This window comes from Aquarana catesbeiana, linkage group LG02 (assembly GCF_042186555.1).
Source record: "Aquarana catesbeiana isolate 2022-GZ linkage group LG02, ASM4218655v1, whole genome shotgun sequence".
NCBI lineage: Eukaryota > Metazoa > Chordata > Amphibia > Anura > Ranidae > Aquarana > Aquarana catesbeiana.
This window is the reverse complement of record NC_133325.1, coordinates 382,140,814-382,166,024: the sequence shown is the minus strand read 5'-3', so window position 1 is coordinate 382,166,024 and position 25,211 is coordinate 382,140,814. Positions and strand designations below refer to the sequence as shown.

At 42.7% G+C, this 25,211-nt stretch overlaps 1 protein-coding gene across 1 annotated transcript in view; it reads right to left on the bottom strand.

Annotated features, from left to right (window-relative positions):
- LOC141129924 (multidrug and toxin extrusion protein 2-like) overlaps window positions 1–25,211 on the bottom strand; it is an 80,113-nt gene that overhangs the window by 27,959 nt on the left and 26,943 nt on the right. Inside the window, exons 6-11 of the mRNA XM_073617954.1 lie at window positions 20,893–20,937; window positions 19,805–19,902; window positions 16,264–16,361; window positions 14,892–15,005; window positions 11,269–11,336; window positions 2,038–2,146 (exon numbers count right to left, since the gene is read on the bottom strand). Coding sequence (XP_073474055.1) covers window positions 2,038–2,146; window positions 11,269–11,336; window positions 14,892–15,005; window positions 16,264–16,361; window positions 19,805–19,902; window positions 20,893–20,937 — 532 coding nt within the window. The remainder of the gene's footprint in view (window positions 1–2,037; window positions 2,147–11,268; window positions 11,337–14,891; window positions 15,006–16,263; window positions 16,362–19,804; window positions 19,903–20,892; window positions 20,938–25,211) is intronic.

Genomic DNA, 25,211 nt, shown 5'->3' with positions numbered 1-25,211 from the left:
CCATGATCTGTTGAGTAGTAGTGGTGGGTGTGTGTGCTATGTTTTACTTTTTCTTTCAGATCATACTTGCCTCGTTTGGATCCTGGGCCATTCTTTTGTTCATTGGGGGTAATGAGGGCTGATGTCAGACCTAACGGCCGACAATTGGGTTTCCCACGAGCAGAAGTCAGCATCCGGTGGATTGGGGATGTTATGGAGCAGGGTTGTGCCAGAGGTTAACAGGATACCCAGATGGGATAGGCCCCCCGTATGTATTGGTCATACATGCAGGGGGTAATGACCTGGGGGTTAGATCCTCTAGGCACTTAATAAGGGACATAAAATTTGAGGTGCTACGACTGCAAGCGGTTTCCCACACACGATAGTGGTATGGTCAGAGACCTCAACACCTGGAGTCTTGCCCGGTCGGTGGCTAAGATTAACAGGGCTCGAGTTAAGGCTAATAAAAAGGTTGGGAGGTTCATTTCCAGGAATGAGGGTCTTGTGGTCAGGCATGAGGAGCTTGAGTTCGAGACATGGAGATATCTCCGTGGGGATGGAGTTCACCTTAATGAGCTGGGTACGGACCTGTGGTTCTTCGCTTTACAGGAGGGAATACAGCGAGCAGTTCATTGTTGGCAGGGCACAAAGGTGTGAGGCTTCACACTTTGCGCTGTGGCGGTTGGGTCTTTGAAGGCATTTGGAAGTAAAATGATGGAATTAAAGGTTTGGGACACATCTGAGGTATGGGTCCCCGGTGAATGCCAGTTACGTAGTTAACTGGGAGTTTATGGTTATCTGCTGAAGGTGGTTCGTCCCTGAGTCGGATGCAAAGCAACAGGGACCATAAATGGTTAAGCAGATATAAGGTAAAGAGTTGGATACGTAGTGCCTTCAAGGATCGGCAACCCAAAAGATTATGCTTTGTTTTGGTTTATACAGTTAATCATTTTTTTTAATAAAGGGGCTGTAAATGGCCAGTTTTATTCCAACCTTTGGTGTCAGTCTATTTTTAGTAGCAATAATAAGGGGCTACAATATGGGTCAAAAGTTATGGGTATTAGTGGTAAAATATAAGACCGTATATATAGGGGTTACCTTTTCATGAGCTCTAATACTAATGACAACAGCATGGCTGCTGCCTGGAGTTTTTCCACAGGTGAGCACTGGTGTCCTCTGGAGTGCATTGCTGCATAGTTAGGAACTGCTTAAATGGGTTTGGCTACAATTGACCTTAAAAGTGGCATTTGCTGTCATTTGTCACATGTGCTTTAGGAAAGCAGAAAAAGAGGCCTAGGGCCCACTGGAATTTCAGGGACATAGCTACCACTTTAATGCCTCTGCAGTAAACAAGGGAGATAACTTGTGCACCTGCTTATCAAATCACAAGGGATGTACTTCCAAGAAGTTGGTGTCTGATGGAGTAGGCTATGCCTTTTTTTACAGACAAGGCAAATGAAGCAGCTTCTTTGTGTCTATTGCAATCCGTATCAAAGTCAATTAAAGGGGTGAGGAGGGACAAAGCTGTTACCTTGCCTAGTAACCCATTCTCCCTTAAAGTGATTGTAAAGAGCGAAGGTTTTTTACCTTTATGCGTTCTATACATGAATGTAAAAAACCTTAGTGTGCAACATCCCCCCAGACCCCCCTAAGATTTTCCTGTGCCCGATTTCGATCCAGTAATGTACACAAGAGCAGTGACTCTCTGCATCCTCATTGGCTGAGACACCGCAGCGGGATTAATTGGTTCCCGTTGCTGTCAATTACAGCCAGTGAGGAGGGAGCGGGACTGAGGCATGCTCTGTGAGAAGGTAAGTATGGTGTGTTTATTATTTTTAAAGAAAAAAAAAATAACCCTTAGAACCACTTTAACCCATCTCAGTACTTTAGCATGTACAAATTATTTATGCTTACAAAAAGTACTTTAAAACTTTTAGTAAAAACTGCATGCAGTTATTTGTTCATCTTTATTACTTTAGATTTTACATGTGATTTTTACTGTTATCTCTAGCTTTAACTTATACAGGTATATAGATTTCTCATATTTGTAAAATGTACCTGTTATAAGGAAAGCAATTGTCATGGACTTCTTTGCTTGTTCAATATTTCCAGCACCAAGCGCATTGCCTACTCGAACACTTGTAGCCATACCGATACCATATGGAATCTATAAAATATAGATATATTACTATATTACAGTTTTTTTAGTAAAGTATTCCAAGTAGCCATCTTGTTGTTTTTTTTTTCCTCTCTTAAACAGTTAATAGTGGAGGAAGGTGTTAAAACCCCTGGCAGTTTATTTATTTTTTGTTGTAGAAGTCCCTTTGAGGAGGGAGGATTCTCTTCCCACCCTGTTCTGGGATATAAGAAGAAATTACCTCTTAGACAGTTGTCAGCAGAACAGGTGTTCCCATTGGAATATTTCCCCTTATATTTTGTTCTGGTGACGACTAACATTTTGGATATCCCATCACTTTCTGGGCACAGACAGCAAAAAAAAAACTAACAGAGGTTCTAACTCCCTACTCTATCTTGGACGGAAATAAAAAGCTTTGATTACTAAATTTTATTATATGGATATGCAGCTCTACAAGGCAGAGCAAATTAACTACACTTTACAAGATAGTAAGTAGTGTTTTACACACTAGCCATTCACATTAGTTTGTGCTGCAAATTAGTTTAAAAGCAAATGTTATTTGCACAGCCATATACTGATATACTGTAAGCTCACATACAAGAGCAAATGAAGGCAACAAGTAAAAAACCTCAGTGTGCTTTCTGCATAAATTTTACAAAGATGGGAAGGGCATACAAATGTCATGCAGGTACAACTCCTGCTTGGAATTAAACCCATGAGCTTAGGACTGCAAGATAAGAATAATAACAGTTTAGCCTTTATGTCACCTTAGATCTAGCCTTTATGGACAGACACAAGAAAAGCATAATGATACATGGGGCTTTCTTTTTTTATATATTATGATACTGCATTTTGCATGTTGACACTTACAATCATATTCTAGTGATAATTTAATGATATAGAACACATTCAACTCCTAGAACAGTGGTTCTCGAGCACTGGGCCATGACCTCTCAACTCTTGGGCCTCAAGCCAACTGCAGATCTCCTAACCTACCACAGTGCCTCCCAGTTCCCATAGTGCCACGCAGCCTCCCATAGAAGGCCACAGTACCCCTCAACCTCCCACACCGCCCCAGTCCCTCTGAGAGCCCTCAGTTCATACAGTGCTGTCCAAATTCTTACAGTGCCCCGTGCAAAGTTCTCCAGCTTGCTGCAGATCCTCCAGCCCCCATAGTGCCCATAACCTCCAACATTGCTCACAGTGTCCTCCAGCCTCCCACAGTTCCCCTGCAAAGTGCCTAGCCTCCATGAGAGACGCCCAGCCCCCTCCAGAAACACATCCCCAAAAGTTGCCGCCAGCTCCTTCCAGACACCTTGGCACTGGGAAACCAATCAGCTTCCAGGTTTTATTGTTAAAGCTTAATTCAGTTTTTCTCAATTCCAGTCCTCAAGGCTCCCCAACAGGTCATGTTTTCAGGCTTGCCATTATTTTGCACAGGTGATTTGATCAGTTTCACTGCCTTAGTAATTACCACAGCCATTTCATCTGAGGGAAATCTGAAAACCTGACCTGTTGGGGCTCCTTGATGACTGGAGTTGAGAAACACTGGCTTACTTGAACAAGCTGCTGCACCTGTTTTTGCACACAGTTTTAGTAAATAAACCCCCAGGCTGCTGAAAAGTTCCCTATCTCCCTCCACATCCCCCATAGTAACACCCAGCCACACCCAAAGCCTTCCATAATCTCAATACATATTTTGCATTAACATACTTTTTTTCTGTGAATATAAACTTCTTTTTCTTTTTACTGTTGGTTCATGGAAGGTTTTGGAAGGACTTAACGAGCCCTGGTCTCAAAAAGGTTGAAAAACACTGCATTATAGTAATCTTCTTATTTTGCTCTCAAAGTAAAACAATTTTCCTGACGCCAACATGGCAGCATACTAGTGATAGAGCTCCGCTTCTTGACCACTCCCTCAGGACCAGTGAATAGCATAAATGAAATATTCTGTTTGCTTTATTAGCAGCAGGTTGGCATTGCATGCCATTGCTGAGCCTATCATCTACTAGGACCCCCAGGTCCTTTTCCATCCTAGATTCCCCCAGAGGTTCTCCCCCCAGTGTATAGATTGCATTTATATTTTTGCCACCCAAATGCATTATTTTACATTTTTCTACATTGAACCTCATTTGCCATGTAGTCGCCCACCCCATTAATTTGTTCAGGTCTTTTTGCAAGGTTTCCACATCCTGCGGAGAAATTATTGCCCTGCTTAGCTTAGTATCGTCTGCAAATACAGAGATTGAACTGTTTATCTCATCCTCCAGGTCGTTTATAAACAAATCAAATAGGATTGGTCCCAGCACAGAACCCAGGGGAACCCCACTACCCACCCCTGACCATTCTGAGTACTCCCCATTTATCACCACCCTCTGAACTCGCCCTTGTAGCCAGTTTTCAATCCATGTACTAACCCTATGGTGCATGCCAACGGACCTTATTTTGTACAGTAAACGTTTATGGGGAACTGTGTCAAATGCTTTTGCAAAATCCAGATACACCACGTCTACGGGCCTTCCTTTATCTAGATGGCAACTCACCTCCTCATAGAAGGTTAATAGATTGGTTTGGCAAGAACGATTCTTCATGAATCCATGCTGATTACTGCTAATGATATCGTTCTTATTACTAAAATCTTGTATATAGTCCCTTCTCATCCCCTCCAAGAGTTTACATACTATTGATGTTAGGCTAACTGGTCTGTAATTCCCAGGGATGTATTTTGGGCCCTTTTTAAATATTGGTGCTACATTGGCTTTTCTCCAATCAGCTGGTACCATTCCAGTCAATAGACTGTCTGTAAAAATTAGGAACAACGGTCTGGCAATCACTTGACTGAGTTCCCTAAGTACCCTCGGATGCAAGCCATCTGGTCCCGGTGATTTATTAATGTTAAGTTTCTCAAGTCTAATTTTAATTCTGTCCTCTGTTAACCATGGAGGTGCTTCCTGTTGTGTCATGAGGATAAACACTGCATTTTTGGTTACTGAAGCCCCCCGATTCACTCGTGAAGACTGAGGAGAAGAATAAATTCAATACCTTCGCCATCTCCCCATCCTTTGTAACCAGATGTCCTTCCTCATTCTTTATGGGGCCAATATGGTCTGTCCTCCCTTTTTTACTGTTTACATACTTAAAGAATTTCTTGGGATTTTTTTTGCTCTCCTCCGCTATGTGTCTTTCATGTTCATCCTAATTGCACCCTTACATTTCTTGTTGCATTCTTTATAAAGTCTGAATGCTGAGGATGATCCCTCAACCTTGTATTTTTTGAAGGCCCTCTCCTTTGCTTTTATATGCATTTTTTACATTGGAGTTAAGCCATCCAAGATTTTTGTTCGCTCTTTTAAATTTATTACCCAATGGGATACATTGGCTAATGCCCTTATTTAATATGCTCTTAAAGCAAACCCATCTCTCCTCCGTATTCTTTGTTCCTAATATTTTATCCCAATTTATGCCTTTTAGCAAGGTTTGTAGTTTAGGGAAGTTGGCTCTTTTGAAATTCAGTGTCTTTGTGTTCCCTTCATGTTTCCTATTTGTGTGATTTATACTGAAACTAATTGACCTGTGATCGCTGTTACCTAAATTGCCCCGTATTTCCACATCCGTGATAAGGTCTGTATTGTTGGTAATCAGTAGATCCAGTAATGTTTTATTTCTAGTTGGTGCGTCTACCATCTGACCCAAAAATTGTCCTGCAAGACATTAAGGAACTGGCGAGCCTTAAATGTATACATATGTGTGAGGGTGTATGTAAATACATGTATGTATTTTATGGGATCAGAGGGGTGAAAGGCTGGTTCAGACAGTTCAGTAAAAATAAAAATAGCTTTATTCAGCAAAACAAACAGAAGAAAACGACAGGCTTGTCTTGTCACACAGGAGCAGAGATAGGAAAAGTTCAGTCTCTTTACACAACAGGCTGATATATATACAAAGTACATGGCTCTAGCAGAGCTACAGTCTCTGATATGGTTTTGCTCACCCCAGCAATGGATCCTCTCACACAGTAGGCCACTGTGTCTCTCTCTCTCTCTCCAAACATACAACCCCTCTGACATCTTCAGCTCAGCTGACAGTAAGCAGGGCTGAAGAAGTTCCTACCCTCTTTAATTAACCTTTTCCTAACCTGCCCCAGACTGACCCTCTGCAGTATGTGTGTAGATATGTATGCGTGTGTGTATGTGTATATATATATATATATATATATATATATATATATATATATATATATATGTGGGTATATGTGTACATATGTAGATATGTGTGTATATGCATGTAGGTATATGTAGATAAAAAAAAAAAAGGAGAGTGGAATCCTTTCTCCTATATCTACTCCTACTCCTTCTGTCGCTTTTCAGCTATCCTCACCTCAGCTGGCCGTCCCATTTCTCCACAGATTAAGAGTCAGTTACTGCTCATATAAAGACCCTCAACTACTAGCCTGGAGGAGTATGCAGCTAACAGGTAATACCAAATGTCTTTATTATTGAAAGGAGTGGCACAAGATTCTGTTTTGAACTCGCCTTAATTACCTGAAGCAACTGTTACACTTGTATTGGAAACTGTTGGAGACTGTTGCCATAGGAGACTGCGTTCTTGTCCGTGAAGATGTGGCATCTTTCTGGATGCTTTTCCCTGCATGGCTGTTCTCCTGTAGAAGTCTGGGAGTCTGCCGGGTTGGCGTTGCACAGACATATTTGGGTGCCCCAAGGAGCGTGGTAATGTAAAGCACAGAGCGCTCTAGTGGGTGTGGCCAAATTGCCCTTGCTGACATCATCACCCTTCAGTGAAGCCAAACAGCCGCCTACAGCGGAAACAGTTTTGTATATGACTATCTTGGTTACTTGGGGAGCCACAGCCTGGTCTGGGTAATATGTCCGGGTCTCAGGTGGACTGGAATCCTGACACATGATTCAGAACCCGAACTGTCCGGGTGAATCCTGGACAGGTGGCACACCCTAGGTGTCTGGCGCCCATGAATCTACTTTGCAGAGGCTGCCTGCTGGCTAGGTGGGTGGCAATTCTGTCTAGCAGCACTGGGGTTGCTGGTTCAATTCCCCAACATACTAATGCTTGTGTTGAAGTTTATATCTTCTCCCTGTGTGGGTTTTTCACCACAATTCAAAGACATGCACTACACCTACTATGCCTTATGACCCACTCTATGTGGAGGGATGTTGACAACTCATGGCTCTGGAGGTTCTCATTGGACTGAAGGGGGCCTGGGTCCTTGCTACATATATTACAGATGCAGCAGTCTGCTACTCAAAATATGGAGGCTGACCAGGAAGTTCCCCCTAGTTGCTTGTATAGCCAGTGAAAGAGTACCCTGGCACCTTGGCGGCTAGGGAGGACATATGGTTGAGACCCTGGGCTGCGTATTGCTTCCTAGAAACAAGAGTGGGGGAGAATGAAGGGAGTTCGAGAAAAATGCCCGTATAAACAGGATGTTGAAACTGTATACTCTGAACAAGCTAATGGTCAACCTGCTCCTACATACTGTAGCATCTGCAGATGCCGGTGTCTTGTCAAATACAGTCCCCTATCATATAGTGTCCTCCCTGTACTGCGCAGGCGCAGTACGGAGGACAAACGAGACGCCGAAAGTCTCCGAAGTTTAACAGCTGATCGTCAGCTGTACACGGCGCCTGCGCTGTTATTCTCACCCTATGTCCAGGTTCATTCCCTACTATCCAAGTGGACATAGAGTGAGAATATATAGTTGCCGAGCGCAGCGAGGCCGTGCCCGAAGCGTGGCGAGCGAAGCGAGCCCGCGAGGGGCCCTCTTACACAGCCATCGCTAAGAACTGCCGAAGCGCCGTGTACAGCTGATGGTCAGCTGATCAACTTCGGACATTTTCGGCATCTCCTTCTGCTCCGTACTGCGCAAGCGCTGCGCCTGCGCAGTACGGAGCGGACACTATCCGATAGGAGGACACTATATGGCAGAACACCGGCAGACCAGCAATAACCAGCCCATGTACTGGGTGAGTCTAACAGGAATGGTTTAATAATTATCAACCAGCTGCTGCACCTGCAGGACTCTGAGGAGAGTGGCAGGGTCTGCATCCCTTTAGACATGATTTCCTATTGGAAGTATCTTGCCAAAAATGACATTTTTGTAGCAGTGAATGCCAAGGGTCTGGCTTGCTTCTTGGTGCAGACTTCTGGGGGGATCAGTGAGCCAGTCACACAAGTGCATGCCCAGACTCTTAAGATAAGACCTAGAAGGCACGCTTCACGGGAGTCTGGACGGCATGTTGTACAGAGTCTTGGATGAAGGTATCAGACACTCATGGTCACTTCGGGACATTCCTCACAGCTCCTCTCTTCCATGAAGCTGCTAAGTCCACCACCTGCTACATTGCTTACAGACACCTCAGACTCAAGAGGGTTTGCAAGTTTTCTACCCAATCCTGTTTGGAGTTTGCAGGAGTTGTTGGTTAGTGTCCAGTTGCAGATCGGAAGAGGTTGAACCCTGTGGGGCCCTCTTTGAGCTCTTTAAGACGGAGTCCATTAAACAGTATAACCACATCGCTGGAGGCTGTTGCTGGATCGTCAGGATGCCTATCCTATCCTCACACCTTAGAGGGAAAGCAAAGCCAACTTTCTCCATCCCAGTGGTTGGTGTACCCGGGGGTGCTCTGCTAGTTCCTCTGTTTTATTTCCATCAGAGGAAGTGGTGACAGTCAGGAACAGATTTCTAAGGACGAATACGTCTGCTTGTTTGATGGCTTCTCAGTGCCTCAGTCATCTGGGTACAACGTCATCATGCATATAGATGATTCCTGGGGTGCATGGGCACCTGCGCAAATTTCATCTAGAATTCATCAAGACAGCCGGGAAGATGCACTGCGAGGGACTTTCGGTCAAGGCAAACAGCTTCCTAGCCAAGGAGGGTAATCTTGAACATGCTGGGGGTTCAAACACCCCTTTTAGCACTTTGGCCTTACTACACAGAGTCAAGGAGGACCAATCTCATTGTAGTTTAGCAACAGGGCAGCAGTCCCCTATATTTAGCTCCAGGATGAAAACTCGTAGCAATATGCTATTAGGAGAGGTGAAACCCATAACGCCTGGGGCAGAAGATCACCAGCAAAATTTCGGAAGCAGTTTACCTCTCAGTGGATTTTTCTTTTGAACAAGTACAAGCTTCCCAGAGCACAACGAGTGGGTCTACGTCCCAGGTCTTCTCTGAGCTGGTCCACAGGTGGGGCCTACCACAGACAGACCTCCTCATTTCCCACAAACTGGTCTGATTTTGTTTCCGCACCCCAAGGAGCAAGGGGCAGATGCTCTGGTCTCTCCCTGGGACTACAATCTAACCTATATTTTTTCCCCAACATTTCCCGTAAATGAGATTCCTCTTGAGGTTGTCAAGGGAGAACATAGTTGTCATAGCCAGTCCTCCATATTGACCAGGAGGCCCTCGGTTTTCCCTGGCCGTTCATTTCAGGGTACAGAAGACATTTCCCCTCCATAGCATACGCAGACTGGGGCTGCAAGCAGGGGCACTAAAGGGGGAGGATGAGCAACTCCGGTTGCTCCAGTTTCACTCCAGAGTGATCTCTACTTTGTTGCGTGCAAGAAGACATTCTACTTACAACATCTAGATCTAATTCTGGAAGAAGTTTGCTTTTTCTTGGTAGGGCGAGACATTGATCCTATTGCCCTTCCAGTCTCAGCTGTTCTATACTTCCTCCAGGCCTTACCCCACACTCGTGAGCTATGTGAGGATAGGCTATCTTGGCAGTAACACATTTCAATGGGCTACTAATCCTTCAGTTTGCACAACTTTTGAGGGTAGTCGTGAGGAGTTGGTCACCAAGAAAGAAAGAAAGATCTACTGGAGTTGCTGGATCTCATATCAGTTTGTTTCCCACAGAGCAATGTTCGGTTCAGGCCATCACTTACAAGGCAGTATCAATTACAAGAATTTTAAGCAGAAGGTTATCAGAGATTCAAGCTCTTGGAGCTTTAAAGTTAAAAATATATATATATAGCCTAACTTTCCACAACCTCACACAGGAAAGTCACACGTACTGTTCATTTTCAGAACCTTTAAGTAGTACCTGTCCACAATTTGTCCCTTTCGGGTCATCTAAATAAACCTTTTGTCATTCTAGCTGGGAATCCTCAAGGGAAAGAGGTTACCGCCTGGATCCTAGCAGGCTTGGTTGTGCATATAGGACTAGGGGTCGCGAGCCTCCTTCAGTGGTGGCGGAGCATTCTACCAGAGCGGTTGAAGCCTCATAGGCAGCAAATTCAAGAGAATCTATGGTGCCCATCTGTACAGGGGTATCGTGGTCGTTCCTACATTTCTACTCAAACGTGACGGAATAGACCCGGGGGACTTTATAGGAAGAACTATTCAGTCCGCTGTCTCATCCTAATTAGATGATTGGTTTGACAAGTAGATCCCACCCTGTCAGCTAGTTATTTATCACTAGTATGCTGCCATGTTGGCATCAGGAAAACGGAAAATTGTATCAAATACTTACCGTAATTTTCCTTTCCTGACGCCAAACCATGGCAGCAGAATTACAGAGAATGGGGTGGGGCCTAACTAGACCTTTCATTTATGCTATTCACTGGTCCTGAGGGAGTGGTCAAGAGGCGGAGCTCTATCAGTAGTATGCTGCCATGGTTTGGCGTCAGGAAAGGAAAATTACGGTAAGTATTTGATACAATTTTCCGTTATTTATTATATTGCCGTTTACCAGTTCTTAGATATGATGGTTGTACTAGTTTTCTTTTTTAGGCTTTCTTTCCTTTATTTACTTATGGTGATCTGGCCAGTAAGTCTGTTATTTTTTCACAGAACAAGCTGTCCTACAGATGTATCGCTGTATCAGTTAGAGAGGGTTAAGACAAATCTTTTAACACTGTTTCTCCTACAGCCATAGTGGGGGCACTTTAACACAGGAGGTGTATTAATGGCCAAATCGCCAAGTGAAAAAAGAAAACTAACACAGCCACCATATCTAATGATTAGTAAGCTGCAATATATTACAATTTTGGTTTGGGGTTTAATGCTGCTTTAAATGTCACATATTAAGTACTTGGTAAGATATATTTGTTGTTAATGGCCAGTAGCTTATTTTTCTTATCAGCGCTCTGATAGTAATTAGAAATATAATTACCATATATGCAATTGTCACCACCTGATATATAACAGACTGGGCACCAAGCTCTACCACGCTTATAAGGCCTGAAACAGCAGGAAAACATATTACACAAAAAACTGCAAAATACATTGGTTACAGGTGTCAGGGTAATATCTACCTTGGAAAATATGGAGGTCTGACAGTATAAATATGATTGGTGGCTGTAAGGCAATGTTAACACTTATATACCTGACAGTTTAGATATAAAAACAGTTTTCCTAGTGTAGCTACATACCACCCAATAGACCAGGGGTGCCCAACCTTTAGAAGAGCGAGGGCCACTCAGGGGCAGCCTGTACATTAAGGGCGCATGGGCGACACCTCCTCTATACTCGCTACCCCCCTCTATGAATAATTGCTAGATTCATGCAAATGAATCTATCCATGGCCACCGCTGCCACCCCCTATTCAGGCGTCCGGCCCCTTTTCGGACACTGGGGGCCTGAATTACAGTGCCAGGGGTGTATTTTTGAAGCACTTGATTAGAGCCATAGACTCTAATAGGCTTCAAAATAGGGTGGACTCGGAGCGCAGAGCATTGCGCTCGGAGTCCACCCAGGTGTGTTAGAAAAGCAAATGAATATTTTCTAACACTGAATCGTCTCTCTGCCAATCAGGAAGTCTGTTACCTGTTTCCCGATTGGCTGAAAGGTTAGGTGATCCTATTGGACGCCTAGGAGGAGGGGAGGAGACGCATGGCGGAGGGACTGATTGGGTCGAACAGATTTTGTTAAAGGGGCCTAAGGCTGCTTTCACACTGATGCGCTGCAGTTTACCTATTCCGTGGGTGCAGCGAAGTACACCTGCGGGTTAGCTGCACTTTGCCATAGATATCTGTTATATCCTGCAAGTGCAGTGCACTTTCTGAAAGCGCACCAAGCCCGCAAGCAATAACAATTCATTGTTTTGCACCTGCGAATCAGTCCCAGTAATCACTGCAGAACAGATTTACCCATATATAAGTTAGTAATAAACTTACCTTTTAATAACAGTCCTACAGGTATTCAGGTATCACCAGCTGTTGCTGTCCCAGGCAGAGTGCATTTGGTATCACTCTGTCTGTGACAGGAGGTGACGCTATACAGGAAGCTTCGCGCTATGAGGCTCTGCTCGGCGGCCGCTTGCTTCCTCTGCCGCCAGCTACATTCACAACACTGATGCTCTGGGATGGCGGATCAGCGACCTGTGATCTGGGCTTGCCAACCTACCATCCCAGAGTAGGAGGTCGTGGGCCACATCAAAGGGCTCCATGGGCCACATGTGGCCCCCGGGCCACTGGTTGGGCACCCCTACAATAGACAGTACTGTTGTAAGAGTACAAAATGGCAATAACACATAGGAACTAGTCACAAATCAGCCTACTTTTTAATAATACATCTGCCTATACTACATAAAATCAAGATGATTGGTTACTATGATTTGTAGATCATACTTGCTCTGTGTTGTTAAACATGTCATTTCCTTTTGACTACTATGTTATGCAGATTACCCAAAACTGTACAAAAAAGCAATATTGAGTTTATTAGATTTCCTAATATTTAAAAAAATGTAGAGATGTAAAAAACAAAACAAAAACATCTTAATGCAAACAAGGCAAATTGTGACTATTTCTAATCTCCCTGTGTATTTGTCAAGTTCTGTGTATTGTCATTTTAGGAAAATGTTATGCCATGTAACATATAGCAGGAGGAGCTGAAGCAGGAAGCTTGTGTGATTAAAGTAGAACTTCACCCCTAAAGGGAAGTTCCAATTTTCTGCCACCCCCTCCCTCCCCCTTTCAACTTTTGGACATTTTTTTTGGAGGTGGGTGGGGTATCACCTGGACGATCTGAGCGTAAGTTTCACCCCACCTCGCCCATAGCCTCTTGGGACATTGGGACGGGTCACCTGGCCTAGGAGGCTGCGGGACCATTCACAGGGGAAAGAGCAACTCGTGCATGCACAATGGGGAACTGGCTGGCTGTGAACCCGCAAGGAGTCACACTTGACTTCCCACAGTTAGCATTGTGGCACTGGGGACCTGAAGACCGGCGAAGAAGCGGCCCAGGTAAGGACAGCGCTGCATCTGGACAGGCAAGTGTCTTTTTATTACAATTATTACAGTATTTGTAGCTGCTGACTTTTTTTTGGGTGGGGGGAACAAAGAACATTTTTAATAAAGATGATAACCTCTTAAAAGTCTGTCTGCACTGCAGAGACACAACAAGGAAACTTAAACCCTGTGTGCAGCCACCACAGAAATTTCTGCAGCACACTGGCAAGCCTGCAGTACCCTGCTATCTCAGGTATGAACAATTTTCAATCTACTTAATAGCATCTGGCCTAGATTGGGCTCACCTGACAGGCAGCCTTGCTTATGCACACTGAGTGTTAAAAATGCAGATTTTAGGGGCATCTGGTGTTTTTTTTCTGCCATTTAAGCTTTTGTGTCCATGCACACATAGGCATTTAGAGGCAGAAAAAACCCCACTGCCGGTGAGTTCAGGAGTAGCAGTGTTTTGGCAGGAAAAACACTTGTAGTCCCCAAAAGCATGTATACTCGATACTAAACGTGTGTTAACATGCGTTTACACAAGTAAGTAATTTTTTTTGCCAAAATGCTGCTGCCAAGAGGAAAGGTGTTTAGGAGAGATGGGCAAATGCCCAGTGTGCATGGGGCCTAACTCATTGATTTACGAAAGGCAAATAGACTGTGCCCTTTGTAACTGCATCTACACTCTGCAAGGGCATTTGCTCCAGAGCTTAGTGTAACAAGGGAAAGTTCTGCTGGACTTCCATCATCCAATCATGTGCAAAAAAAATGCAGTTGAAAAAAAAAAAATTTGCATGTGATTGGGTATTCTTTGCAAAGTGAAGCTTTACTATATTTACTAAGCTCCGGAGCAAATGCCTTTGCAGTGCAACTGCACTTGCAAAGAAGAGAGGGAGGACCTCACCTATGTGGTGATACTTATTCTATTGAGTTAGCATGCTAGGGATAGGAAGGTGGCATATAAAGCTACAGAGCTGTAGAAAGTGTAAAAATCCATAGCAATCATTACAATAAAGCTGGCCATAGATGGATTGAAATCAAGTCAGTTTAGCAGTGACCAGCCGAATTTCGATCCATCTACAGCCATTGCAGTTCAAGAGCAGTCAATTTAGTCGTTGATTCCTCGTTACCAGGACTGTTGGAAAATGTGGATTAAATCGGCTGTAGTGCTGATCAGTATATTCTGACAGAGGAGGAGCCCTGCTGTCAGAATACAATAGCGCAGCAGGGAGAATGTCTCAATCCGCCTCGAATGTGTGGATGGGGGAATCTGTACGTGGTTTCTTTTTACTTTGACCAGCCGGCTGGCTGGTCAAAAAAATGACCCATGGATGGCCAGGTTTACATTCAGTTATCTTATATCAGTAAACTTAAATATAATGGGTTACTAGGGGTTACTACACATTGCACAGCATTACTTCTCTCAACACTACCTCATTGAATAAGCCCATAAAAAATGTTTTATCAGTATTGTTCTTTTAACAGTTGTAAACATTTGTTTCGTACATTAGTCTGCAGACAAAAAGTTTAGAAGGTTTCCATTTTTCCTCTGCTTTATTTTGCTTACCTACAAGGAAACTGCCAATTTCATAGGTCCACCACTCTATGCACACCATAAGCATGCTCGGCACTGCCAATGCTACAAAGGTGTTCCAGTCTTGCAAACACTCCAAGGACCAACCTTTAAGTTTAAGAAAAAAGCATCAGCAGAGTTTTTTTTTTTTTTTTTTTTTTTTAGCCCTTCTTTAACCAAGTATGAATTAGCAAGTACACATACATAGCAAGTGAACATGAAAATTCATTTTTAAATCTTAGGACCTATTTACTCTATGGGGTTAAGGTAACATGTGCATTAGTGTTCGCTCTTCTGCAGTGTGTGGCAATGCACATCAAATGTGTTTCATTTGAATGGCATCCCAATGCACCTTGGAAATGACCGCACATTGCACACGGCAACACACATCATGCAGTGCGCTGCCAAAAATGGTGCATGAAGTATTTTTGGGCAGCACACTGCACGGGCATTGCACATTAGTACATTACTGTCCATTGCGCAGCCTTATGCCACGTACACACGGTCTGATTTTCCGACGGGAAATGTTGGATCATCAATGGGAGTTGTCGGAAATTTCGACCATGTGTAGGCTCCATCGGACATTTTCCGTCGGAATTTCCGACAAACAAAACTTGAGATCTGGATCTCAAATTTTCCGACAACAAAATCCCTTGTCGTAAATTCCGATCATGTATACACAATTCCGACGCAAAAAAAGTTCCACCCATGCTCTTGACGTTCGGAATTTCGGCCAAGATTTGTGTGACCGTGTGTATGCAAGACAAGTTTGAGCCAACATCCGTCAGAAAAAAACATGGATTTTGTTGTCGGAATGTGCGATCGTGTGTACGTGGCATTACACTTCTGTCAAAAGGTGTATTCTGAATGGCACCGTATTGCACCATGGCATTTAACCCACTGCGTTTTGTGGTAAAGCAATTACAACAACACTGTAGTGTAAACAGGCCCATAAATACTTGTCTGCTGAAAGCCACAATTATTTTTTTTTCTTTTCCTAAATTTTTTTTTTCCTGTTATGCATTCATTAGTGTCACACTTTGGGGTTGATTTACTAAGGGCAAATAGACTGTGCACTTTGCAAAGAGCAGTTGCTCCAAAGCCTAGTAAATGAGGTAAAGCTTCACTTTGCAAAAAATACCCAGTCATGTGCAAGGAAAATAAACAAAACAGCATTTTTGCTAGCACATGATTGTATGATGGAGGTCAGCAGAGCTTCTGCTCATTTACTATGCTCTGGAGCAACTGCACTTATCTAGTCTTGTCAAGTGCACAGTCTATTTGCCTCTAGTAAATCAACCCCTTTATGTTACAATGTTATGGATATTACATTTGCCTCATAACCTGAAATGTAACAAGATCATACCTCCCCATGTGTGTACATGAAGTTTCTTCAGCCGAATATAAAGGAACAACAAAAGAGCCTGGGAAAACTGAGCAATAGTGTTGGCCCAAGCCGAACCACTGTGAACAAAAAAAGTACATTTGAAGGTGTTGGGTGATTGTTTACTACAGTATGCACCTAATAAAGTTCAAAGTGTTTTAGTCTTGACTAGTCTTATGGCAATAGGGATCACTGAATCATCACTGATATTTTAGATCCTTAGCACTTTACCTTTGCATACGATCCATACCTTCCTTTTAATTGGAAGCACCAAAAGTATTATTATTATTATACAGTAGTTATATACAGTAGCACCAACAGTTTGCGTAGCACTCTACAGCATGAGGGCAGTCAATACAGTTACAATACAGTATAATACAGGAGAAGTCAGAGGGCCCCACTCAATAGAGTTTACAATCTAAAAGTAATGGTCAAATGATACAAAAGGTTTTAACCGTGGGGGATGAGCTGATGGAGAAAATAAAAGTACAGTTGTTATGTGGGGTAGATTAGGCTTCTCTGAGGGGTTTTCAGTGATCTCCTAAAAGGGGACAGAGAAAGAGATAGTTGGACATATTTGGGTAGGATGTTCAGGAAGGAGTCTTGGAGGCGAGTATGGGAAGAGGTGACAAGGGAGCTAGAGAGTAGAAGGTCTTGGGAGGAACGAAGAGAATGATTAGGTTGGTATTTGGAGACTAGGTTAGTGATGTAGCAGGGTGCAGAGTTGTGGATGGCTTTGTAAGTTGTTAGTATTTTTAACTTAATTCAATGGGTGAGCAGAAGTCAGTAGAGGGATTGGCAGATAGGGTTAGCAGACACTTGACGGTTGTTGAGGTGAATGGTTCTAGGAGCAGCATTTATGATGGACTGAAGGGGGGAAAGCCTATGTAAAATAAGGCAATGGGGAGGGAGTTAGCCAAGGTAACCAGGGAATGGAGTAGAAGCTTTGTGGTGTCATTGGTTAGGAAGGGGCGTATTTTGGAGATGTTGCGTAGGTTGAGGCAGCATGCTTTGGACAGTGATTGGATGTGGGGCTGAAGGGAGAGTTCAGAGTTCAGGAAAACACCTACCATCCTCATCTGTAACTTAAAAGCAGAGCAGAACATATAATAATAAAAAAGAGCTTTGGCCTATAATAAGTGCATTTCACCCACAATTTCCTCCCTTTCCCCTTATAATGTCCAACAAATACCTGTTCATTCTGCCAGTGAATTACAGCTTTCTGTGATTGTATAGCAACAATGCTTTATTGTTCTCAAATTCAAAGCAGAGTTGCAACTCCCATGAAGACTGTGCTTACTGTGGAATGAAAAAATGTTGCAGTGACTATCCTTAGGGGTGCAGGATACCCAAAAACAGCAAAATAATGAAAAAAGAAAAAGACAGGTATTCTGATAGCAATGGGTCTTTAGGAACAGCCTTAGAATTGCCTGCCCTGTGAAAGCTACCAGACAGACCTATGACCCTGTAAGAATAGTCACAGTCCTTCCTTTATATTGCAATGAAACTCTTTCTAATATATCTGGCTCTTGGCCATTTCCAGAGCAGTCCAAGATACCTTGATTGATGTGTGATGAATCATTCTTATGCCGTGTACACACGAGCGGACTTTTCGACAGCTGAACTCCGAAGGAGTTTTCGAAGGACTTTCGACAGCGTTCCGATGAAACGAACTTGCCTACACACGATCACACCAAAGTCCGATTCGAACGTGATGACGTACGACCAGACTAGAATAAGGAAGTTCATAGCCAGTAGCCAATAGCTGCCCTTGCGTTGTTTTTCGTCCGTCGGACTAGCATACAAACAAACGGATTTTTCCACCGGACTCGAGTCCATCGGAAAGATTTGAAACGTTCTATTTCTAAAGTCCGTCTGATTTTTCGACCGTAAGGGTCCGATGAAGCCCACACACGATCGAATTGTCCGGTGGATTCGTTCCGTCGGACCTTTGCTGTCAAAGTCCGGTCGTGTGTACACGGCATTACAGTCCAGTAGTAACTTCTACCCAGCTTCTCTGTGACATTTTTCAGCAAGAAGATTCTTTGCAAGTCCATCTACCTTCAGATGTCCACTCCAGCAGGAAGCTAAATTTCTTAGGCCTACAGCACCTGCACCGGGCTCAGGTAAGGCCCAAGTGGAGAGACTATCCAAACAAACTTCCTCTCCAGGCAAAAACCCAGTAGGGACAGGACACTCTGAAAAGGTGACCCCTAATATTAACCATTTCCCAAACTATGCATCTGAACACGAATCCCATGGATTGGTTTGGTCAGTTACAAATTTATAAACCTCCTTTATGATAACAGGCAGACACAATCAACCCAAGTGGTTGTAAACCCCATTCATAAATCTGATCTGGGCACATATATCTGTAGTGTTTACTTATCTCCCTCCAAAGCCTTAATTGCCGTGTCTTTCTGCTGCTCCGCTCCTCTGTTATTAGCATGATAACTTCTGACAAGTTGTTCGACACAGGAGATAAAAGCAGCTGGAAATTTGTGTCAGGGAGGGAATTTAGAGACAGATAAGCAGAGAGCTTGCCTATTCACAGCACAGCTCTGCAAGTTTATTTGTTCTTCTGCCTATGTGGAAGGGGGAGGGTGTATGTGCCTTTCCTCCAATCAGCTGTCACTCCCCTCCCACTGCTGAAATTGGAAGAGAGATTTCTAACACAATGTGCACTTTCTAAAGGATGTAGAAAGCTGAAGACAGGAGATATACAACTAAAACTTATGTAGAAGGATTTGCTTCATCTCTGTGTATCATCTGAGGCTGTTCATTTCACTGGCTGTATGTGAGGGTTTACATCCACTTTAAAGGAGAAGTCCAGCCTGAGCTTTTTAGGCTGGGCTTCTCCTCTGGGTCACAGGAGTGCAATTTGTTTAGCACTCCTGTGACCCGTTTTCAGCGGAGAGTGTTCTGAAGTCTGCTCTCCGCTGACGTCACTGCCATCAGTCGAGGCAGCGTGTCATCCCGACTTCCAAGTCTGGATCCACCAAGTCTGATGGCCGTCTCAGCGAGCCGCCCCTCCACAGCTTAGCGCTCCAATGAGTGTGGAGAAGCAGAAAGGAGAGATGCTGACTGACAGTCAGCAGCTCTCCTCTCGGGGATCTGTGAAAACTGAGCCATCGGCGGTGTTTGGTGGCTCGATTCTCAGTGCAGAGATGGCGGGGGACAGCTGCAGTATCGATCTGATGCTGCATCCACATAAGTAAGTATGAATTATAAATTAAAAAAGAAATAAAACATACTTCTCTTTTAAGGAAGACCTACAGAGTCTAGACAAAGGTAAGCTATAGCTCAGGCTGGTTACAGCTTAGTAATAAACACTCTAATTTCAAATAGGAACACAACAGCATAGGGCAGGGTCTCTTTACATGTTTGCTTTGAATCAGAGATTCATACATTATTGAAGCCAGGGAAAGACAGGTAACCCACATACCTCTTCTGTGACAGATTTTCTTTAGGAACTACTAATATGCAATTATACCAAGATTAGAAATATTGTTCATCTACTCACATAACTCCAAGTTCCAGAACAAAGAGGAAGACATAATTCACCAAGGCATTTATGATGTTTGATATAATACTGACAATGATCTGTATCGTCACAATTCCCTGTAACAGGGAGGAATAAAACAATTACAATTTTTAACAGTGTGATACTTATTTTTTCATCTTCCAAATACTGTATAAGCTTAATGTCAAATGTTAATAAAGCTAAAGTCACTCCTCTAAATTTTACAATTGATCCCCCGTGGAAGGTGCGTTATGCCAAAAAACAGCCCCAAAGATGAGGAAGCTTGTTTTTTTGAATACACTGTACCAAAAAAAAAAAGATGTGAATGTAGAAATTCTAACATGTAATGGACCCCTGAAAGTTCTACTATTTGTTCCATCATTTCATATAGTGAACATGGAATAAATATCTACATGATTTACATGCTGATTTGGTTATAAGAGAAGATTACAGTACTTCATATAAAAGCTTTTTACATAAAGTAATCAGTGTGCAAAAGATGAACACATTTCCAATATCACTGATATCAGTAGACATCTAGCAACTGCATTCATGAAATTGTCCAATAATGTTCCAGTTCCAGTTGATTACTTAAATGTTCCAGTCATTTCATCAGGATAATTATTAGGTTTGGCTGACTTCTTACACCATGCAAGGGACAAATACCTGTGGATCCCGCAGATTGCATGTCTGCCCTATACTTTAATTGCAAGCAGGGCCATTGCTAGATCTTGGCAACCAGGGCTAATGCCCAGTGCTCTGGGTCTCCTTTCAGATATTCAGATATGGAGATGATACATTCTATGTGTTATAAAGCTTTGAACCATTGTTTATTCTATCTACTTTTCAATGTATATATTTTTTTTGTCATCCTTATGTGACATTTCAGACCAATACAGTTATGTTTGTTTACAAAGAGTTCAAAGTAGTCATCATGGTATCCTACCAGCCCCTCAACTTTTTAAATTTGTGTGCCAGAGGTGCTCCTGATTTATTAGGATCCAAGGAACACCCCTGGTCCTAAGATTCCTATGTATACAGCAATTGTGCAATTTTACCTTATCATTTTTTGTAGGTTTTGTACATACCTGATTTTGCAAATATCGTGACTGTAGATGATATAGGAATGCGGCCTAATAAGTAAAAACAGCAAATGTAAAACATGCTGAACATATAATCCAATCTTGCGCTACATCTTACATGCATAAAATCTCCAGCTGCTGGTGGTGAATAACACCCCTGGGTGTTTGAATTTGCAGTCAACCAAAAAGCAAGCTCTTAATACCTAAAATCATAAAACTATAATACCATTCCTAAAAAAATGTATTTGAACAAATTATATCTTTTTTAACCAAGTCCAGTGAAGTGTAAATACAAATCCAAGTGTTGATATGATAAAATTACTATATTCTAATGTTTTCTTGAAATCTTCAAACTCAATACAGATCTTCACCAAGTTTATCCCTCAAGTGAAAAAGGAGGCTTACCAGAATTCATTAAACCCTCATAAAGTTAGTCATAGAGCCTTTTTCATATAATCCAGGACTAAAGTAAACTCTGCAAGGATTTGCCTCCTCAAATGTATCCCACCTTCTTCAATTCTGCTCTATCACAGTATGATTTTATCATAGGAGGAAAGAAATCTTACAATGTAGTCATTTTAAATGTAATGGATGAAAAATATATCCATATAAAAAACATTTTACAAACATCAATCATATATAGCTCTTAACTCATATACTCAGGCAGGTAGAACGCTGACCAAAAGCCATTGACCCACTAGCCATTTATAGGTCAATAACACATTACATGATGAAATGGGTTGGCAGGAAGTGATGTCACAAACATGGAACCAAGAAGTGGTGATTTTACAGTGGTTTAAAGGAGCTATTACTTGTAATACAGTTCAAGTAACACTGTACTTCTCAATGTAATCACCATTTGTCCCATAGTGTAGTATTAAATTAAAATACACACACACATATATATATATATATCTATATATATATCTATCTATATCTCTCTATCTATCTATCTATCTATCTATCTATCTATCTATCTATCTATCTATCTATCTATCTATCTATCTATCTATCTATCTATCTATCTATCTATATATATATATATATATATATAGAGAGAGAGAGAGAGATATATATATATATATATATATATCTATATATATATATATAGATATATATATATATATATATATATATCTATATATATATATATACAGTATATATAATGTGTGTATTTTAATTTAATACTACACTATGGGACAAATGGTGATTACATTGAGAAGTACAGTGTTACTTGAATTGTATTCCAGGATTTGCTTGTCTTCAGCTGGGGGAACATGCAATAATTAAAGACTTTAAAAAAGTCTCAGAATTCTTTCATTAAGGTCTTCATTTTTATAGTTTAAATACCAAGTCATAGATATATAACTTATCATTGTAAAAGAACATATTCCACATTTTTTTTTCTCAAATTTTTCCGGGAAAAAACAAAAACGTCTTTGAAAAAAACGGGGGAAGAACTTTTTTATTTTTAATGTTTCCTTTTTTCTGGGATTTCCCATCTCTAGATATGACATTCTAAAAACTTTGTTATGTGTTATCTGCTATGTAACAGCAGATCATTAGATTCTATACAGTAGGCTTTATCTGATTTTTATTCCATAAATAATCCCCTAAAACATTTGGAAATGTAAACGTTTGATACCCCAACACTTCATATTCCTGATATGTGCTAGCTGTACCATATTCTTGCATGAGAAATGATCCTGTTCTCTTTGTATTGCTTCCTTTATGTGAAATCCCTGGTTCCTGCTAATCCCCTTGCTTTCCTATTAAAAACTGACCACACAACCTCCCCCCTGACCCGCTGGCCCATACCAGATTATACCGAATACTGACTTACTTTACTCTTGTAGACACTTGGCGCCACAAACATCCACACACTAAAGTCTTCTCATGCTTCTCAGCCAGCCATAACACAATGTCACGAATCAATTTCCTTATAATTTCAAAGACCCTGACACCTAAACTGGGAGATGCGGGCTTTGCTCAGAGAATACTCTCGGATCACGCCCCTTACTGGATTACGATCCAGCTCCTGAAGGCCTCCACTCCTCTTCGGCGGCTGAACCCATTCTGGCTGACTGCTCTGCAGGAGCAGGATGACATCCCCACGGAATTGCAATACTATTTTACAGCCAACAGGGACTCAGCCACGTACGACATAGTGTGGGAGATGTTTAAGCTCCACGCCCGTTCCCTGCTCTCCACACGTATTAACAGGCTTAAGCGATCATAAAAACTCATTGTCCAACAGGCTACAGAACACCTACAGGTGCTGGAGGAGGCGTTCCACCGAGACCCCTCGCCCAGCATTGCCAACAATCTCAAGATTCAGATGCGACAGGTCTCCCAATTACATATCGAGAAGGCCAAGCAACGCATCTTTTTCTGTAGGCAAAAGGTATTTGAGTATGGAGAAAGATCGGGCAAACTACTTGTATATCTTGCCCACTTAGATTCACGTCCCCCGGTGGTGGTGTCGTTGACTGACCCCCAGGGGAACGACATCACTGGTCCGCAACAAGTAGCGGAGGAATTTGCGAGATTCTATCGTGCACTCTACACCTCCCGGGTCACTCACACTCCCCAAGATACCAGAGATTACTTAGCGAGAATTAAATTCCCTAGATTGACTGACGCCCAATGTGAACTCTTAGAGGCTCCTATTACTAAGGAGGATATTTCTGAGGCTGTCTGGCCACATCTAAGGCCCCAGGATCAAATGGCTTATCACTTGAATTTTATGCCACCTACTCTGGAATTTTAACCCCTAAACTCCATGACCTATGCAAATCCATATTCGACTCGGGAATCCTACCCCCCTCTATGAGGGAAGCCCAAATTGTAGTAAACCCTAAGCCTGGTAAGGACCCTAAATACCCGGAATCGTATAGACCTATTTCCTTACTACAGGTCGACATTAAAATATTGGCTAAGATTCTAGCCTCCCTGACCAAACAGGCTTTATGCCAGGGAAAAACACTGCTATGAATATTCGCTGCCTATTTATGAACATTCAGGGGTCCCATGATGAAGTTGGCTTGAGGGTCGTGGTGGCTCTAGATGCCGCCTAGGCCTTCGATTCCATGGAGTGGAACTACCTGTGGGAGTGCCTCTTGAGATTTGGACTTGGCCGCAACTTTATTTGCTGGGTTCAGCTCCTATATCAATCCCCGAAGGCCAAGGTGTTTGTAAACAGCTGGCTCTCCGACCAGTTCCCGCTGGAGAAAGGGACCCAACAAGGCGGCCCCCTTTCCCCCATGCTGTATGCATTGGCTGCAGAGCCATTGGCCATCATGGTTCGTGCAGACACTAACATCCAAGGCCTTAAGATAGGGAATCTGGAAGAAAAGATTGGGATGTATGCAGACGTTAAGCTCCTATACTTGGCCAACTCGGGTCCCTCCCTTGTTGCAGCCCTCCACTCCATAGAACTTATTGGTAGCCACTCGGGTCTGAGCATTAATTGGTCTAAATCCCAGATCCTTCCGATTGACCATTTCCCCCCCCTCACCCACATCCCCCACTCTGATTCTCCCCAGGGTCTCCATGATCAAGTACCTAGATCGCTCACAGACTACACACTCTTGAACATTGAACCCCTGTATACCCTGATCAAGACTAAGACACAAATTTGGGCCAGACTACCCCTGGGTGTTATAGGATGCGTCAGTCTAGTCAAAATGATACTCTATTTGGTGTGGCATGCCCCCTTGTATATACCACAAAATTTTTTTTTTAAAACAATTGAATCTATTCTTAATTCATTTATATGGGGACACAGCAGGCACAAATTATCTTGGAGAATTCTGAAGAACCCAGTGACATTGGGAGGAGCTGCTCTTCCAGATTTTCAGGACTATTATCTTGCCTCCCAACTGTCCCACTTCTATCATTTTGCCAAAAATGAGCTACCAAGATACCAGCTATTACTCTGTGAACACATTGATAACCCAGACCATACCCCACTTCAGTCAGTCCTAAGGGCCCCATTGACAGGAAGTACCTCCCAACACAAAGCAGACATGTTGACACACCACCAGAGGGTATGGCGGATGGCACTACAAAAACTCTGGACCCCACAGGTTCACTCTCACACCCCCCTCTGGTTCAACACACGCCTGCCTGAATTATTGTCCATCCCAGACCCCGCGGTTTGGATACATAATGGGATCTTGTACACCAGATCAAGACCACTACGGGACTTAAAACATTCCAAACGCAAGGAAGAGACAACGGGGTGCGGTCTCTCCTGATAATGGAGGCATTTAAATCAAATGGATCCCCCAGTCTACTTCTGTCAATAGATGCCGAGAAGGCGT